This window comes from Sciurus vulgaris (genome assembly GCF_902686455.1).
Source record: "Sciurus vulgaris genome assembly, chromosome: 1".
In the NCBI taxonomy this organism is placed as follows: Eukaryota; Metazoa; Chordata; class Mammalia; order Rodentia; family Sciuridae; genus Sciurus; species Sciurus vulgaris.
In genome coordinates, this window is record NC_136461.1 from 171,440,645 (window position 1) to 171,461,136 (window position 20,492).

General features: G+C 37.5%; 1 protein-coding gene across 1 annotated transcript in view; it reads left to right on the top strand.

The window, feature by feature from the left end:
* CPQ (carboxypeptidase Q) overlaps positions 1 to 20,492 on the top strand; it is a 458,745-nt gene that overhangs the window by 288,447 nt on the left and 149,806 nt on the right. The window contains exon 5 of the mRNA XM_079126296.1: positions 3,857 to 3,968. Within this exon, the coding sequence (XP_078982422.1) occupies positions 3,857 to 3,968 (112 nt within the window). The remainder of the gene's footprint in view (positions 1 to 3,856; positions 3,969 to 20,492) is intronic.

Below are 20,492 nucleotides of genomic sequence, written 5' to 3' on the forward strand. Positions count from 1 at the left end.
TTTCCCTTGCAAATTGATTGCTGATGAATTAATTTCTTTGAGTTGGCCTGCCTTCCTTTCATCCTTCACTCTTTCTCTGTACTAGCAATGATTTTTAGGCATCCACTGGATTCTGTGATTTTCCCCCTCGCTTCTTATCATCGTTAAAATAAAGTCCAAGTTCCCCGTATGGCCTGCAAGTTTCTACTTGATTCTGCAGCCTCCGGCGTTCCTCCAGCCACTCTCTTCCTTACCGCTCTCTCTGCCTCAGTCACAGCAGCCCTCTTGCCAGCCTTCAAACAGGTCATGTGTTCCCACCCAGAGCTTTTACATATGTTTCTATGCTGCCTGGAATGCTCTTCCCCCAGATTTTGCAGGACTCACTTTGTTTGCCTGCAGGTCTCTATTTAAATGTCATCTCCTTCGGGAGAGACCCCCCTGACATTTCTACCTAAAATAGCTTCATTTTCCATCCACTCCCTGCCATCCCTCTGTTCTCTTTCACTGTCTTAGTTTTCTTTCTAGCATTTAAGACTTCCCTGATAGTGTGTGTGTATATTTTCCCCCTTCCCTAGCAGAATGTAATTCCATTTTGTTCATTTCTGTATCTTCAGCACTTAAGCAGAACTCAATCAGATGGTGGAAGGAAATGATGAGTGGATGACCTTGTCTCTGGTATCTTGCATGGGCTCTGTTCATAAGAATGCAGTTCCTACCTTGTTCTACCATATTTTGATCTTAGGCATCTTTTAGTCATGTGAATCCATTTGGACCCAGCGTCTTTGTAAGAGTGGAGTAAGGGCTTGTCTTGGGGCTGCTCACCATCCTCCCATGCTTTCACCCAGCTCATCTCACAGATCGATGACAGGCCTGTAGGTGGTTGTGCCTTTGCCAGTCTGATTCCTCACCCCAGCAATCCTGTACCCTCTGCATATCTGCCCTGCCAGGCTGGGTTCTTCCCCCACTCCTAAAGCCTTTGGGAGTCAGGGCTAATGTCTGCCTCACAGTGAATAAGCTGGGCAGTCCCAGAGCACCAGATCTCCCATTCTGTCTTCCTAGCCCTTTTGTTTGGGCTCTTACTGTGATTGCTGCTGTTTTCAATATTTTTTACTCTGCACTGCCTGTGGAAGGGATGGTGGTGGAAAGGGAGTCAGGGGAAAAGAATTGGTCAGTGCTGTGGCTGCATCAGGGAGCAGTATGAGAGGATGGGAGACTCAGGTGCCCACATGAGTCTCTGTTGGCTGTCAGCCATGTTTTTGCTCTAGGGGCTTCATATGTGGCAAGGGAGGCAGTGAAGGAACTGTGTATTTTCCTATCTTTTACCAGGTGATTATCATTCAAGAAACAAGTTTACTACAGCTCAGCGTAGTCTGTTTTGGTTTGCTTAAGTCAGGTCCAACTTCATTATAATTAATGTTCATTTGTGCCTGACCTTGACCTAAAGCACATTTTCAGAAGTTTTGTGAGTTTGTATATTTTTATGGGGTGTCTTTTGAAACTGTGTAAGAAATGTTGGCAAGATACTATTTTGAATGAAACCTTCTGCATGATGATTTTTTTAAGTGTATGCAGAAGTTCTCATAATTAGAAAGAATATGTCCATTCAAAATAAGGATGAATGAGGAGTAATTTTTTTGTTATTACCTAGTTTAAAATCAATAGGTATTGAAGTTAAGCTATCTCACTGTGGCCTCCATTTTTTTTATTTGTAAGAATATTTTTAAAAAAATCTCATAAGCTAAATGACATGTAATCATTCTTCTGTAGTGTTGTGCCAAAGACCTGTTCCCATGGGATATCATTTAGTTTCCCACCATTTAAAACCATCTTTCCCACCTTTTAGTGTAGGTAATAATTCTGTTTTAGAGAATGGAGTCATTTAAAAAAAAAAAAAAAAAACATTAAGAAGTTTAATTGTAAAATCCCAGATATTGTGAAGGAAGTTTGAAGGATAAAATAATAGCTTCCTTGATTTAGTAACTTTTATGTGTTATCTGAGAAAAAGTTCATTAGAACACATTTTGACATTTTTAATACACTGCAACCTTATTGAAAAAAATGGTCGTGAGGTCAATGAGAGAGTTGACTAATTATGCTCTCTTGTCTCAAATGGGATTACACCACATTTTAAATCAAAAGTTCCTGCTATTGCACCATGAATTTTTTCTTTATGTTTGTTTTGTTTTTTTCCCCTGCCCCTTAGAAACAATCCATTTGGGTTCATTACATGGCCACTTGTTAGTCTGGGGCATTATCCCTGTTTGTAACTACAATGAGGTCATACTAGACTGGGTCGGTATGTAGTCAAAGGAACAGCCCACAGCTGCTCAGTGGACCAGGCAGTACAAAGGGCCACCCTGATATTTTAGGTCAGAGTCCCTGCTTTCCTGGTGTAATGGGGAATTTTTGTTTTAACTATCAAGAAGATTGGTTCAATTTTAGTTTGCTTATTACTACACACTGTGCATAGATCTCAGTCTGTTGAACAATTTTTTAGGCTTCATATATTGAAGTGTAATATTCTCAGTGCACAAATGCTGAATGTATAATAAGACAAATTTCTGCAAGCTGAGCATACCTGACCAACCAGGACCCTCATCAGGAAAGAGCATGGCCCGCCCCTGGGAAGCTCACCTTGGGCTCCCTCCCTGTCACCAGCCCTCCTCACCAAGGGGAACCACTTTCCTGCTGACTTTTACACTTGATGTAAATGGAATTGTACAGTGTATTATTTTGTGTATGGGTTCTTTCATTCTTCATTACATTTATGAGATTTATCCACATTTATTGTGTATTGTGTTTGTTCATTCTTGCTGGGGTGTGTTGTTCTATTCAGGAAAACAGTTTATTCTTTCTACCATTAGCAGGTGTTCCAATTGTTTCCTTTTGGGAGGAGGGTGGGGATGTTATGGATATTCTGTTACGAGCATTCTCCTTGTTAAATCACGCGCACGCACACACACACACACATACACACATACGCATACCTGTTGGAGGTACTGTACAGCTAGGAGTGGGCCTGCTGGGTCATAAGCTGCCCTACTGATTTTTATGTCCAATTTAAGAAATCTTTGCCTAGTCTAAGTTGGCAACGCTGCTCTGTTGATGTCTCTAAGATCTTTAGTTAGCTCTATAATCCATGTACCTTGGTATTCGTTTATTATTTGATGTGCAGGAATCGAGGCATATTTTTTTCATATCAACATTCTACCATTATTTTACTTACTTTTTAACTTGTTTGAAATGTGCCCATAAAATTTAGTTCCAGAGAAACATTTTTAAAAATATTTTCCTAGAGACAATAATGTTTTTTGAAAAACAGTTTAGATTTAAGGTAATTTAAAATTTATCATGTAATCTTTAGGTTTATTTAATACTAATGTAAATGGAAATCTCAAAGTTCTTCTGTTCGATGAGTTTAATTTTTAAATGTAGCTACCTATTTGTTCAACAAAAGTAATGTATTATGAGCACAATGCAATCATTTAAAAAATATTGCTCCTCTTTTCCCATTCAAATTCAATTTGATACAGCTTTATTAGGTGTTTTCTAAAATGGGAGACAACTGAGAATGTGATTGAAGTTTTGAGTCCATTTTGATGACATTTTTGGTTTTAATTCATGTAATAAAATTACCAAATGTCAGTCAATATTAAACCAATTTATTTGGTACTCATTTATAAATAAGGAGAAGTACAATGTGAGGACTTTTATTACTATTAGAATGACCTTAGACTCCTTATGTAGTGCTGCTATACCAAGTTTTCCACTAGTGGAATAGATACAAAAATAAAAAAGGAAACATAAAAGTTTCATTTTTTGTATTCTGGAGCCTCTGATGTCATCTTGCTTAGTCTTCATCTCTTATTTGTTCTAGGTTGTGCTGGTCAGTGGACATCTGGACAGCTGGGATGTCGGGCAGGGTGCCATGGATGATGGTGGTGGCGCCTTCATATCCTGGGAAGCACTCTCGCTTGTTAGAGATCTCGGTAAATATTTAGAAAATCGTTAACCAAGGTGTGAGGATCTCAGCAGTGACATATTTAACTCAGTACACAAAATTCTTAACAGATTAGTTCCTGGGGTATGTTCAGAGATCCTCCTGAGGTTGATATTTTTTTTTAGTTGATTCCCAGAAAAGAACTAGTTTATTCCCTTAAAGAAAGAAATTTTTATTTGCTTGTACTCCAGACATCCAAAGTATCACATATTATTATCAGCCACTGGGGAAAATGAACAAGCAAATAAAACCCAAGCAAATGTAAACCACCTCAGCTAGAGACTGTTCAAGGAACTCATGACCAAGTGCAAAGAGATCGTGACTCCCCTACTTCCTCTACTTCTTCATCGTAAGACCTTAGCAAGCTGTTACGATAATGGAAAGGGTAGAAATTAAAGGGAGTGACTCAGGAATGATTCCTACAGCCACAATAGGAATCCAGGCTCAAAATTGGACCTTTCAGGTAAACCCAGATGCAGGTCAGATGGAGAGGCATGAAAGGTGATGGCTATAACAAAAGCAGCTTAATTCAATGACCAAATTTGTAAACAAATTACATACATTTTCTCTGTGCACTGGCCAAGTAGGTGGATTTTGAGTGTGGTTAGAAATGACAAGATAGTCCAAAGTGAAAGTTCCATGCCTGAATTAGACCCATGGTGGTTTTGAAGTGCCTTATCATCAGAACGTCTTGTACCTTAACTGTGGAGTAACCTGGGTTTCAGATGTAGTAAAGATGAGAACATTCCACTGCTTCTTTAAGAGCTTGTGTCTTGCTTTGTGTTTCCTACTGCTTTTAGCAAACCTTTCTAATCTCATATACAGGCATAGGAAAAATGTTTATCTTTTTAACAATAGATTGTTAAAATGGTCTTGTTTCAGGCAGCTCTTTGGAGTAGTATTTTGATTTATATCTTACTTGTGTTTTAATTTTTAAAATTTTTATTTATTTATTTTTGGCACCAGGGATGGAATTCAGGGGCCCTTAACCACTGAGCCACATCCCCAGCCCTTTTTTATGGTTTATTTAGAGACAGGATCTCTCCGAGTTACTTAGGGCCTCTCTAAGTTGCTGACACTGGCTTTGAACTCTCGATCCTCCTACCTCAGTTTCCCAAGTTGCTGGGATTACAGCTGTGCACCACCATGCCCTGCTTACTTATGTTTTGTGTTTTAAAATGGAGAGATTCAAAGGTGGTTCTGCATGTTTTTACTTCTCAGTAGGGAAGTATCTCCCAACTCATTATTATTGACAGTTTGGATCAGATAATTTTTTGTGGTAAGGTACATTCCTGATGATAGGTTGTTTAGCAGCATTCCTGACTGTTACCCACTTGGTGCTGGTAACACCTACCCCTGCCCCAAATTGTGACAATCAAAATGTCTCTTGACACTGACAAATGACCTTGGGAGAAGGAAGACAATTGTTCCAATTTGAGAAACACTAAAATAAGCTGCTTAAAAAAAAATCTCTAGGTTACCTGAATGTAGGATTTTTTTTTTTAAAGAAAAACTTACCTGAAACCCTACATTACATATATAGATACCTTCATCATCATCACCATATGTAACAGAAAAGATTCATCGAGCACCTCCTATGCGTTTCATAAAGCCCTTTGTGAAAGCGGGGCACACAGAGAAGTTTAGAACATGTCCTTTGTTCTTAAGACCCCTAGAACAGACACACACACACACACACACACACACACACACACACACATCATCATCATCATCATCATCATCATCAATATACTCATAACTTCAATGTCTAATTTTAGGATGGGGTAACACTGGAGAGAGGACTTGTCCATCAAATAAAACCAAAAACTACATTCCTTCAGATAAGATCTGAGAAACTCTGTGAATGGTCTTCTCCTCTTTCCCATCCACTAAAAATGTTCCTTGGTTATCTCTTTTTCTTCCCTCACATCATTCCAGAATGAAGTGGGCTCTAGAGTAAAGCAGGCAGAAGCAAAAGCATCTTTCTTCTTTATAGAACACAGAAAAATTTCTGGAAACTAAGTTTGTTTCATTGCTTTCGACCAGCTTGATTGGAAGCAGAATGGTGGAGAAGAAAGAGGAACTAGATTCATCTGACTTGATTTGAGGTCACTCTGTGCTACAAACTACTTTTTTGGCCCCAGGCAGGTTCATTTGAACTCTCTGGACTTCGTTTTCCTCATCTCTAGTCAGTTGTAAGCCTCTCAAGTATTCTATTTGCTCTAGGTTGAAATAAAAATTGTGTTTTCTCTAGGCTTTGAATCTCCATGCTCTGATACTCAGCATGGGACCCTAAATCACTGTTAGTCGAGTTCAATTCAATTGCATAGATAAATGTCAAATACCATGCCAAGGTGAACTGAATATCTTTCTTCCAACTCTGACAGCACATTGACTTCAGTTGCTTTTGATAACTAGTAATCAGTCTTTTAATTCAGAACTATACCTCTGAAAGATTTCTGTAAACCTGTGTAAACATGTGAATAAAACTCTAAAGTGACATTTCTTTTGTGTAGGTGTTTATGAAGCAGCATAGTATACTTAGAACACACACACACACACACACACACACACACACACACACACACACACACACTCTCTCTCTCTCTCTCTCTCTGGGACCAGACTCCTTGGGTTCACTTCTCAGTCCTATGACTTTCTAGTTATGTGGTCATCTGTGAAATGAGGATAAAAATCAGACCTACCTCACAGGGTGGCTTTGAAAATTAAATGAACACATAATATATGTAGAACAGGACCTGACCCACCCAAGTTCCCAGTAAATGTCAGCTTTTATAATTTAATGAGCATGACTCTGAATCATATTTTTAATATATGGGAGGATAATAACTTTTTTTACCATTTTTTTTTACCTCCACCCCCATGAGTGATTACTTTGCCTCCTAATTTAATATTAGCTTTACTAATGTAATTCTAGGGCTATTTTAGGGATAGCTGTTTTGCTATCCCTAAAATATACTTTGCCTTTACTATTTAAGCCACCATCTCTTGTATGATGGAAACCCACTCACCTCTCCACTTTTTTCCTATCTTTATACTAAATTTTCTGGAATCTTAAATTCCTCCTGGTCACTTCCTGAATCCATGTCTTAAATTGAATGCCGTGTATCCACTGTCCCCTTCACTTCCTGTGATTGCATCCACTAAGTGTTAAGCTTCCATTTTGAATTTGTGGATTTTGATTTGTGTATGTATTTTAACAGGAAGAACTGGGTCCAATGTTCTGGACAAAATTACTGATATACTTGAATAAGAAATAGGGCCTTGGACTTGAGACCAAGAAATGGTTTCATAATGATATTATTTAATTACATTGAGCCCGAACTGTTTAATTGATGAAATATGAAAGCTCTGTGGTGAATTCTTTTCCCAAGAAAAATGACACTCCTTCTGGATGCTTTTCCTCGGATGATGTGTCATGCAGCATGCATGTCAGAGTCCCTTGGTGGCTTGTTAATTTGAAGTGTTTGTCCAGTGGGGCTCTCTGATATTTTGAAATCTTTTTTCTAAACTGTATCCTTCTGGTATCTTCTCTTTTGCCTTTCTTTCTCACAACTCGAAGATTTACTCTTTTGCCCAAGTCATCAGCTTAAATTATATTCAATTAATATAACAAGATCTTTGTGCTTTGTAAATATAATCAGTCTTTCTCGAGTAACTGTCAACAGAAGGCTATTTGCTGTGAAGTGCTGTTGAATACTTTTCTGTGTGTGTTTGTGGTTTACTGGATGTGAAACTGTTTATTTGAAATGTCATTTCCTGGAATGTTCTGGTGTCAGTGGACAAGGCCTGTGGCCAAAAATGCTATACTTCAAATGATCATTTGGCACTAGGAAAATAAACTACCATCCATTCCAAAAATCTTCCAACTTTATCATTTTCTCTGAAGTTAGAATTTTGAGAATAATTTTTGGCCTAAAGAAATGAAAAGAATTAGAGTGAACAATATTGGTTATTAAAATGTGAGGTATATAAGAAACATCTTTCTAGACAAATTTCAAATGTGAGCATCCTCATTGTGATCATTATAGATCTAGAAATTCTCTCAGAAAATTACTTCATTTGTGTGTTCCCTCACTCATTCTCTCAATAGGGACTTGATGTGTGTTGACAGCATGTTCATGTCCCAGATGCCTTGTACCAAAGAGGAGGGAGGAGAGTCATTTGATTCAAAAATTACAATGAAATTTTTATAAGTTCCCTAGATGTAGTATATACAAATTATTTTGGACACCAGTGCGGTGATTGGCCAGCATAACTTGACTAAGTTCGTGTAACTTCTCCAAAATGAAGTTTGAGCTTTCTTTCTGCAGAAGGGGTGGGATGAGGAATTCCCAGTGGAGTACGGAGCTTCCAGTTCTGCACATGTTAAAAATGAGGATAAAATTGTTGACAGTAGCAGTCTTGGGATTGGGAGTTGGAGAATGAGGGGTGAAGGGCGATGGAATTGTAGGAGTATTTCACTTTTGACTTGATGTGTCTGCATAACATTAGACTTTGTGTAATAACCATGTGTTTAGTAATCATGAAAAAGCCCTTGAAAGTGTCCTTTCAACAAAAAAGAAAAAAAGAAAGATTCTTGATACCACCAGTACCATAAACACTCTTAGGAGCTGTACCAGGGCAGAGGAAGGAAGCAGGAAGTCATGAAGGAACCTTTATGATCTGGAACACACCAGTGAACAAGACCACATGCCCTCCAAAGCTTTGACATGCTGGTTCCATGGCAGTTAGAGATCCGTTCAGTCATTTCCAATGCAGAGACTTCTCTTGGAAGTGGGGACCCAGTGGGAAGGTTTCCTCTCCCAGGCCCTGGTCAATTCTGCCTTAGAAAAGCCCCAAGAAACCCGATATGGAGTAACCAAGGGAAGGAAATGGGCAGCTTCCAAGGAAATGGAGTCCTAAGCACAGTGATATCTGGCAGAAGCCCTGAAACCAATTTGGGACTAACACAGACCTAGAAAGGTGATCCCACTTAGAAAATCCCTGACTGCAGGCTTAGTCAGACCTTTGGGTGTAATAAAAGTGTTAAGAGCTATCATATACAGCACCATGTAGCACGCACAGAACTATACACATGCTCTCTTACCTTCTGGACAATGACCCCAAGTAGGAGGTAGTTCTCATTATTGTACAGAAGAGAAACTGAAGCAGAGAAAACTAAGTCCCCTACCCAAAGTCACACAGCTACTATGTAAATGAAGCAGTCTGACACCGCACTCAACACTCTTAAGTATTTAATAATACTGCTTTACTGGAACAGATTCCCAGTCTATTCCTAGGAACACTTGTCGTCCTCAGGATATCAAGAGAAGTTATACAGAAAATGGGGGTGGGGCACCTATGGTCAAATAAGTTAGGAAGCTCCCTTGTGGTAATTATTTTTATTTATCAAAAACATTTGTTTGAAGATGTTCCATGAGTACCATCCCTGGAGCATTTTTGGAGGTAGCAGAACTAAAAAAAAAAAAAAAATCCAAGAATATTCATTCAGATGCACCTCATGGAATCGAGTACAAATGGCTTTGGATTTGTTTTTATTCTAGATTTTCTGGCTGCCTTTGGGAGCTTTCGGTTGCCAGAATATTGACAAGCTAGAGCAAGGTGAGGTTCCCTAACTGACATGGTAGAGGTTGTCTTGTGTTTCTTTTTCCAGAGCATTTATATCCATCCAACTCAAAACTCTACCCAAACTCCACCCTGTCGAGTGAATACAGGAAGGTGCAGAGCATTCAAATAAAACATTTTCCTAAAAGATAATGGCCCATCTCTACCCTCTCACAATCCAGATACTCACATTTAAATTTTCCTAGAAAGATGTTTCTCATATATCCCACATTTCAACAACTGAGTCTATTTTATTTAAAATGAATGTAGTATTATTAGAAATATTTGAAATATGCTAAGGCCTTTCTCTGCCAAGTTTCTCTATATATCTGGATTTGGTAGAATTTTTTCCTAGAAAGAAGTTTTAGCTTAAAACATTCCATGAACTCTCCCTATTCCCATTTTATATACTTTTTCTCCACAATTATTTTGTGACTACAAGAAAGGGGTCTGATGACCCTGGGAGATATATTCTATTAAAATCACTGGTCCTCAGTATTTTTAACTTGGATGTGACATGGGAGTTTCCATGGCCATTTTAGAACATTAGGCTGCATGAATATTGCTGTTATATTTCATCATTTAGTTAGAATATTACTATTTATTTGTAAAGGTAGCCACAACCCAAGCCCAATGGCATACAGCATTGTGATCAATTCCTCTGTGCCAAATAAAGAATCTGGAGGAGTGGCAGATGAAATACATTTGCTTGTGAAGTGTTCAGGCAATTGACTTGTCTTGAATCTAAAAAAATATTTTCCCCAACATTAAATTTAATTTTTATTAATTTCAATTTTATTATGTGGGCACTTGTTTTTGTTTTTTATAAACAAATTTTTTTGATTCTGACTTTTTGTAGTTGAACTTACCCAGAATAATTGAATTTGTTTCTTTCCTTTTTTTTTTTTTTTTGTACATTTGTACTCCATTTATTTGTGTTTGAGGATGATCTCATTTTTTATTCAAATATGTTATTTCTCTAGTGGTAAGTTATGTAAGTGTCCAGCCTTTCCATAAGACCTATGAAAGAAACATTTTTCTCCAGCTGGGAATTGCTGAAAACTCTTTCTGAGGTCCAAATACATTTATAAGTTTCACTAACACAGTTGCCATCTTTATATCTTAATCAGCTAATGTAGACATTTCTGTTACACGTGCAAGAAGATAAATTTTATGTAGATCTGTCAAATAGTCCATGGGATAAAGGAAAATTTGTTAAAAATAAATCTCTTAGAAATATGGTCTACCTTTTAGTTTGAATGTGGTATGGGAAATTTAGGGGTCATTTTAGAGCCATATGCTGCATGAATATTGCTGGTATTATTTTATCATTTGGTTGGATATACCATTTCTATGTGAAAGTTCACGTGGTGTATAACATCATGACCTATTCCTGTCTGTCCGACAGAGTTTCTGGAGGGATGGCAGATGCATGCCAGGAGAGAAAAAGGCTAATAAGTCCCGCTTTTCCAACTGCCTCCCCCATGTATGCTTTGATTTGACCTTTATGCCTTAGAAAGTGAGAAAGGCAGGTGGTAAAGGAAGTGGAAGCTTAAGAAATTGGTACTATTTATCTTGGAGAAGAGGGGCCATGGAAAGATTTGTAGTAACATTAGTATCCCAGTAGATTTTCTCCCATCCAAGAATGGGATACATGTAAGTCCAGGGTGGGGCTGTCTGGAAAACCTAGCTACCTCACTGAAACATTATCATCACAGTATTGTGTACCTTGACTCACACGATTTCCTTTCAGTAAGTATTGAGCTTCTACTTCACATCAGACAAATAAAATGGACAGTGCACAGTTCCTCCTGTGGAAGAGCTCATGCTCTGGCAGCAATGACCTCACATGGTCAGAGACATTTGAGCTAAGTCTTGAAATGGTAGGAGGTGGGAGAAGAAAATGCAAGATTAATACTCATGAAAGGCCATAGCTGGAGGAGTGGAGGCCATGTTTTTGTAAGTCTGCAACAATATTTGAGTGAGGGGTGCTGGGAAATGCTCAAACGCAGGGAGAAGGTCAACTTTGAAGGGTGCTGGCTGCAAAGCTCAAGTTTAGAGTTGTGCTATGGGCAGCAGGAGTTGTTGAAGATTTTGAGTGTGGGATTGGCTTCATTGGACTTCTTTCTGAAATAAAGACATCAGTTGGGTTCTCCTATTGACCTCTAAAATGACCTGATATTAGAATGAAAACAGAAAAACTGTGCAGGAATATCCCAGCTATCCTGAACCAGGAAAACCACGGCTTTGGAATGACTAAGCAGATTTTATCTGCTGTGTAGTGATGAGCCAGCTTCTACCTCTCTATGCTAAAAATACCAAAGAGGAAGTGATGGGGTTTCTAGGGATGCTGTGTTCCTTGCCTCCACACTTCTCTGCATCCTGCTAATGCTGCATTTTGCAAAAGCTGTGGTTTACCCAGCTTCCAATGAATTCTTTTCCAGTAAACTTGTCTAAAAGAAGAGGCCTACAAAGAAATGAGAAAATATACTTTGAACATCTGATCTGACCTTTATGGTTAACTGGATTTTAAAAATTGTCCCAGAATGTTGGCTTTAGTTGAGTCTATTCTTAGGTCCCTGCACTCCCGTGAACATTCTCAAAAGCAAACATGAAGAACAGAGAGGTTCTACCGGGCCTGTGATGGAAACGAAAGGCTAAAGAAAGTATTGAAAACAGGGGGCCATTATAAAAGTATATATTTGCAATCTTGTAATGCTCTCTCATATCAGATGAGCACATCAATAGCCATCAATCATCATTGATGAGCTGATGCTCAGCTGATGTTTTTGCCTGACACCGGCACCTCCAGTCTATGAAGTGACCCAGATCTCTTTGACTTTTCAACCCTTTAAATCCTCCTTCCCTTAAGTACCTCAAAATTGAGAGGTAAATGAGAAATAGCAGGAATAATAGATTGAGCACATGCTCTGTCTTAGAATAACAGGTTCAAATCTTCCTGTGCTGCTTAGTAGTTGTCTTACCCTGTACTGACCAATCAATCTTTTACATCTCAATTTCCTCTTCTTTACAATGTGAGTAATTTATCCTCAATAGTTGATAGGATGGTTTGGAATAACTTAGATAGTACCTGACCCACACTAAGGCATCACTAACAGTAATAGTGACCATTGTTATTAGAGGCTTATTGCCAGAACAGTGGATGGCCCAACTGGGGATATAATCTCAGGGTCTTCTCAGCACTCAAGTCTTCATATTACCCATATATTACCCACTTCATATTACCCATATTACCCATTGCCCAGTTCAGCACAGTCAGGACTGACCCCACAGCAGAAAAGCCCTCCTAATAGCAGTAGCTGCTTCACAGACCTCTACTCCAGCACAACCACCATCCATGGTTGCTTACAAAGTCCTTTTTGCTATAGTGAAGGATGCTACATAGATGCTCCATAAATGTTACGCTGAGAAAGAGGAGGTACCAGAGAAAAAAAAGACCAAATTATATAGTTATATTTTGTGCTTGTATAAATATGTAACAGTCCCACTATTATGTATAATTGAAATGCACCAATAATTTTTTTTAAAAAAGAAAGAGATATACAAAACCTAAGTAAATAAATAAAGTTATACAAAATTAAAAGAACACCCCCAGGCTTGAAGAAGGAGATGATCTTCTTTTCCCACCCCCTTTGCTTACTGTGAATGTCCTTAACCTAAAAGTAACACTCTGTGTAGAAAAATGTATAATATTCCTGAAGAAAAAAATAGCAAAAACAGGAAACAGCTGCTGAGGGTAACCTAATATACCACAAAGTAAATTATCTGAGAAATAGAAAAAAAATTAAGGTGGAGAGAACAAAGAATCAATCAAGTGCTTATTATTTACAATTTACACTGGGCCTGGATTCTCAAGAAATTTTTGTTTTTAATATAGTCAAACCCCCACAATTTTCAGGCATTCTCAGAAGATCTTGCACAGAAAACCAAGGTCAATGACCACTGATGTTTGTATTATTGTCCTTTTTCTATAATAATGGCATCTTTTGAAAGGAATATGTTTAAGATATAATTGGAACTATTCTGAGTTATTGCTTTGATTAATGTGTGTGGGAAAATATAACTCAGAAGTACTCAAAGACTGTATTTCAGTCCTCATCACCATAGAGATCCATTTAGCTATCCCGTGTTTGCTTGTTTCAGGCAACACATTAGAACAAAGAAATATTTTATGAAATGCTTCATACTCTTTTTCTAGAAGAAGGAAGTGTGAATTCATCCATTATGGTCGAATAATTTTAGGTGGTGTCATTTTTGGTCACAAATAAAGCATTTGGTCAAGGGATTTTTTTTAACTGATTACCTTTCTGGGATGTTGCATTGGTTAGATCTGGAGATGGTAACTCAGTGATCGAGCACTGATCTGGGACACATGGTTCCTGAGTTCTATCCCTAATGCAGCAAAATTTAAAAAAAAAAAAAAAAAAGAAGTTGGTTAAATGTAGAAAAGGATTTTGGTGAAAATGTAAAAATATCTTCCAAGAAAACCCATGTCCTATGTTTTCTTGTTTATCATCAGCAAACATTACTGAACACAAGAAGAAGGGAGGAGAGACCTATTTATTGAAAGTCCTCTATGTGCCAGTTGCTTTCCATGACCTATTTTAATTCTCAAAACAACCTTCTAAGGTATTTGTACTATTAACTCTGGAGGTCACCTGTCCTCAGTTTCTTATCAGTAAAATAGAATGACCATATATTTGCAAAAATCAAGCATGATGTGGGCAAAGCACACATCTATCAGGGTTGGAAAGACAGAACATATAGTTGGTGGCATGAAATGTTGAAGAAAACCTTAGTGGCAATGCTTCACTCGTGATCATCTCACCGACTTGGAATTCCATGGGGTACTTTGCTGGAGCAGTGATGTGACATCTAGAGAATCATGGCCAATATCCTTGTGGTTATAATAAGGAAAAACATCAGTATTGCTCTACAGAATTTTATAACAGTAGTGTCGTTTAACTAATTGCAAATGTATAACATTTCATGACTGAAGAATCCATGGTAGTAGTGAATATGCTCACTTTAAGACTTAAATGAAGTAGAGTCAAATAAAATTTCACGTCCAGATCTGCTTAGATGGATGCAAAGATGCGATTAGATGGTTTCCAATTTTAGGATCAAGTAGTGATAGCATCTAGTGTTCTTGAACACATGGTACCAACTCTGTCCTGTATGTGCAATTATCATTGAGTCTAGAAGGCAGGAAGACAGTGATTCCTTTTATAAATGAAGGGGCTTAAGCTGATGCTACTCACAACTTTCAAAAGTAGAAAATCTCATTTCTTTTTCTTAACATTGTTTTTTAACAATGCTCTATTTTTTCAGCTAAGAAATATTTCAAGTGTTTAAAAATGACATAGAGCAATAAATGTAGACATGTCCACCCAAATTTCATAAATGTTAACAATTTGGGGTATAAGTTTCAAATTCTTAGTGTAAAAGAAGTGAAAAAAATTACAGGTACTATTGAAATTTGGTTCATACCTCTCCACTAGCCATTCCCTTCTTCCTCTGCAGTTTGTAACCAGTGGTCTGAGATGGTTTTATTTGAGTATGCACATCCAAAAACAGTATCCTGCAGTTTTTGTGATTTTAAATTTTCATAAACAGTATTATTCTCTTCCATATGCAAGTTAATTATTTTAGTTTTTGAGGTGAGTGTTTTTAGTCCATGAATTTTCAGTCTTTCTTATTTTCTAATATATGTATTTGAGGCCATGCAACTCTCACTGGATTAGCTGCATTCTGCAAGTTTGGAATTAAATAGTCATTCCATCTAAATATGTTGGAATTTTTGTTCTATTTTCTTCTTTGATTTTTTAAATTATTGCAGCTTTAAGTTTCCAAAAATACAGAGTTGTTATGAGTTATTAATTCCAGTTTTGTTGCATAATGATTGAAACATGGTCTACAGGATATTAATTTTTTGGAATTTGCTGAAAGTAAATTTTGGCTTATTACCTAGTTGGTGTTTTAAAACTATGTTGTGTTGACCTGAAAAGAATATGTAGTTTACTTTTCTTGGGACTATGATCCTATACACTAAAGATAATCATTGATTGTGCTGTTCAAGATGACTGTATCATTAATAGGGGTTTTAAAATCTGTTCAATCTATCAGATTTTGAGAGAAGTATATAAAAATCTCCCACTAGGATTGTGATTTTATAAGTTTCTCTCTGAGCTTCTATCAGCTTAGTGTTATACAGTTTGGGGGCTTTGTTTCTTGATATGGTTGAACCTAAAGACCTTCTTTATTCTTTATATGATTTTCCCCCACAAGTCCATTTTATCTTGCATTAATATCACAGAACCAACTCTCTTTTGGTTACTCTTTTTCTATTTCCTTTTTTTGTTTTATTAAAATCTTTTATTCTTACAGACTGCATCTTTGGGTTTTTTTTCTATTATTTTTTTTTTATTTTTACAGATTGCATTTTGATTCGTTATACACAAATGCGGTAGAACTTTTCATTTCTATGGTTGTGCACTATGCAGATTCACACCATTCATATAATTATACATATACATAGGGTAATACTGTCTATTTCATTCTACTGTCTTTCTGTCCCCCACACCCCCACCCCATTTTCTTCTACACCATCCAAAGTTTCTTCATTATTCTCTCCTCACCACCCCACCCCATTATATATTGTCATGCACTTATCAGGCCTTTGGTTTTTCTTTACTTTCAGCTTATCTAGGTCATTGTGCTTTAATTGATGTTGTTGTAAACAATATGAAGTCAATCTGACAGTATCAGTTACTAGGGAGTTTTGTTCTGTTTATTTTGATTGCTTGTATTTCGGTAGTTAACTTTAACAGTTTTTCTATTGCTATATTTTCTTTTCTCTCTCTTTTATTTATTTTTTGTATTGGATTAATTGTATTTTCTTAGCCTTTCTCCCACCTTCCTTCAACTATTTGGAAATTCATACATTTTCCTTGCCTTCTTTTAGTGGTTACTATTAAAATATCGGTATCTTTGTCTTGATGAAATAGTACAGCAATCATAGATTGCTCCAATAGGTCCCCTTCTATTATATATATTATCATATATAGTATTTTAGTTAGACCTTTTTTATACCCCTTCCCAAATGGCTTATTATAGTTTGCTTGTTTATTCTTTACTTTGCCACTTACTATTATCTTGCAAATTGTTGAATTGTGGTATGCCTCAGTTTTCTCATATGTTTAATGGAGATTATAATAGTACCTACTATGGGATTATTTTTATAATTAAATGAGCTAGTCAGTTCTTGACAGATAACTACTCTGAAGTTTTGCCATTCTTAATGATTATTAGATTGTCAATGTTTACTGACGTTTTTATTAACTATTTCTTTTTTCTGGTTCATTAACCTTCCTGAAGTAGAACCAAGAGTGATTCTTTTAATATAATTTTGTGAACAATAGACTTCCAGTTTTATTTTTAAATTCCCTTTATTTTGTTATCTTTGAATGATATTTAGTCAGGCAAGAAATTGTAGATGACAATTATTTTTTCCCAGAATTTGGAAGATATCCTAATTTCTTTTGGCTCCTATACTTTTTCTTAAAAATCTAATCTTGTCATTGATGATCTGCAATTTTCCCGTGATTTGTTTGGGGACACTTTGTTTTTATTTTCCCCTGCTCTGATTCTTTCTGCTTCTTCAATTTGAGAACTGATCCCTTATCTTCTTTCTTTGTTCTTTCTTTCTTTCTTTCTTTCTTTCTTTCTTTCTTTCTTTCTTTCTTTCTTTCTTTCTTTCTTTCTTTCTTTCTTTGTGGAGAATGGGATTTGGTAATGTCACAGCTAGTATCTCTTCCAATATTGCTGTCATTCTGTTCTCTCCTCCAGGAGTCCTCACAAAACAGATACCTCGTTCTGTCTCTGATGTCTCTTCATCTTTCTTTGCAGGTTTCTGGGTGGTTCCTTAGGTCTATCCTTTCAGTCAGTTCATGGTATTTTTTTTTCTATTTAACATTTCTCTTGGGGTTTTATTTTTAAAGAAGTTTTTAATTCTAGAAAAGTTTTAGATTTACAGAAAAACTACAAAGATAGCTCAGAGCTCCCTAATATACCACACCCAACTTTCCCTGTTAACATCTTGCAACTCATGTGGTCATTCGTTACAATTAATGAACAAATACTGGTACATTATTATTTCCTAAAAACATGTAGCTTATTGAGAGTTCCTTAGTTTTGGCCCAGTATGCTTTTTCTGTCCTAGTATCCCACCGAGGCACCCCATTATGTCTAGACCCTGTGTCCCCTTAGGCTCCTGGCCCTGAGCTTCTCTAACTTTTCCTGTTTGTGCTGACTTTAATGTTTAGAGGGCGTTGGCTCTTTCATAGATGCCTCTTGATTGTGATTGGTCTGACATTTTTCTCAGGGTTAGACTGGGGTGTGGGTTTTGAGGAATAAGACTACCAAGGTAAGGCCCTGTTTCTATTGCAACATATCAACTGTACATGCTGTTTACATGTCTTTCACAGTTGGGACTGATCCAGATAACCTGACTGAGCTTATACACTGTTACACACTGTCACTCCCTCACCTTGTCCATTCTGTGCCTTTGGAAGGTACGCAGTTCAGCGACATTAGGCATATCCAATCACCACCACCATCCAACCATCTCCAGAATGTTTTTCTCCTTACAAAACTGAAAGACTATACCCATTAAGCACCAATTTTCCATTCTTTCCTCCCTTTGTCCCCTGATAACCACCACCAAGCAGTTTCTATTGAGATTTAATTTAAACTATATGTGGTCTATCATTTCATAGAGTCCCGGTGTATAGTTTTTCTTTATGGTCTTCTTGGGTCCTTTTCCCTTGAGAGTAGCATGGAGGTGCCTGCACTTCAAGTCCAGGCTCGCTTTGACTTGATCTCTCTGCATTTCAGGAAAGCCATGTTCCAGTTACTGTCTCATCTTGGAACTTTTAAGTCCCAATGGATTACTGCAGCACCAGCTTTGACTTTGCTCTGTGGCCCAAATTCCCTTACTGTGTCTGGTATCTAAGGATGTCTGGCTTTCTCTCTCTTCCTCTTTCCCTTTTCCTTCCTTTCAATCTTCTTTCCTTTCTTTCTCTTTTTTTCCCCCGTGAGCTATGCTGTGCATTAAGCAGTACTGGTTCCTAAAATTCACACTTTCTAAGCATTTCCACATGTTTTTATGGCAAAGGGATCCTTTCTGCATCAGCTTGATTGGCCAGAAATCCCCCTAATTCTTTGCTTAGGAAGCAAAACACCTTTCATTCTCATCTGAGAAGACACCTGGAAAGGCAGAAGGGTAACTTATCTGTAACACCCAAGAATGAAGGGCAAAGGGCAGTTATCCCCAGGTGACCATCAAGTTTTCCTTATATCTGTATCTGTTTGTATGTGCTTTGCAGGTTTGTGGAACAAAAAAAAAAAAAAAAAAAAAAAAAAAAAAAAAAAGGAAAGGAAAAAAAACATTAAATTAATTAGCTCATGATTATGTACTCCAGGTTTTCTTAAGCACATACATGTATGAACAACCACGTTTTAAGCCTGAGATTACCAGTATTACCAGGGCAAGTTAATATGCTTTCAAATAAGACAAAAGAAATTCGAACTGTATCACCATAAAGGCATAATTTTTCCAAGTTTCTTCAGAATATTCGAAACTGGATCATAGGGTCCCTTTCATGATCCTGAGTTTGGAAACACTGCCGTAAATGTTCTAATTAGAGCCCCAGAAAGAAGAAAGTCATTCCTACCCACCTCCTTCCTCTTTTTAAGGTTTGGTGCCCCCGGCTAGTCCAGCACCTGCTCTGCAGCCACTGCTCACCCCTTTCTTGACCCAAGTTGCAGCATCTACCAAGGTTACAGATGCAGTTGCTAAGTAGTCTAGGTGTGGGTGTTGATTAGCTTTTAGAAGATGATATTTGGACTAGCACAAAGAGTATCACACAAAATCATTTCATCACCACCTTGACAATTGACCCCAATTTTCATATGAGATTAGAAAGTCCTGGACCATCAAAGAAAATATGTTCTTTTATGACTTATTGGTGATTTTGCCCAACTTTGGAAAATGTACCTTATATAATCAGCTCTCACATTAAAATTTTTCACTGTAGGTCTGTTTATTCTTGCAGAATCATGCCTTAGAAAGATTTGATTGATTTTTTCTTAACAGTTACTAGGCACGCCTTCCCCCTTCCCATCTCTCAACCCCAGTCCCAGCACTGAGGAAGAAATTAATCCATAGTCCTGCACCTAAGCCATTTGTGAAACCCACAGCTGGTCTTCCTCTGAAGTCAGCCTGTCATCAAAGGACAGCGGATAGGACATGAGTCACTGGAGAGCTTGGGGAGACCACAGAAGGGGAATCAGGAAGCCATCAGGAGGTGGAGTGTACTCTTTGTTACTTTATGTAGTTAGAGCATATTTTTAGCATGGACTTTGCTAGAGAGAAAAACAATACAATTCTATTATCCAGACTTTTGAATCACACACCTAGCCATTTGACTTACCTTATATGACCCTAGGTACTACTTTTTCCATAATAAATAAGGGCATTAAGTGAAGGATGGTATGTTCATGAATATGCTTAGGCTCTGGGTGATATGGATAAAGGGAATGGAATGGAGAGTGACATTGGTCACTGCTGGTCAGTACCCTGGAAGGTTAGGGCAGGTACTGAGTAGGCACAGGTAGCAGTCATATAGGAAATGAGCATGTGTGAACCTTCCCATATTTCCACAGGGGCTTCTGCCTGCTTCTCGCATGCCAGGGCATTATCTGTTGCATCTACTTGCAGATACCTAATATGTCATACTCTGTCACTGCTCCTCATTCACTGTGTCTCCACACTTGTTTTGAACTCATTTCTGTGACCAGATTT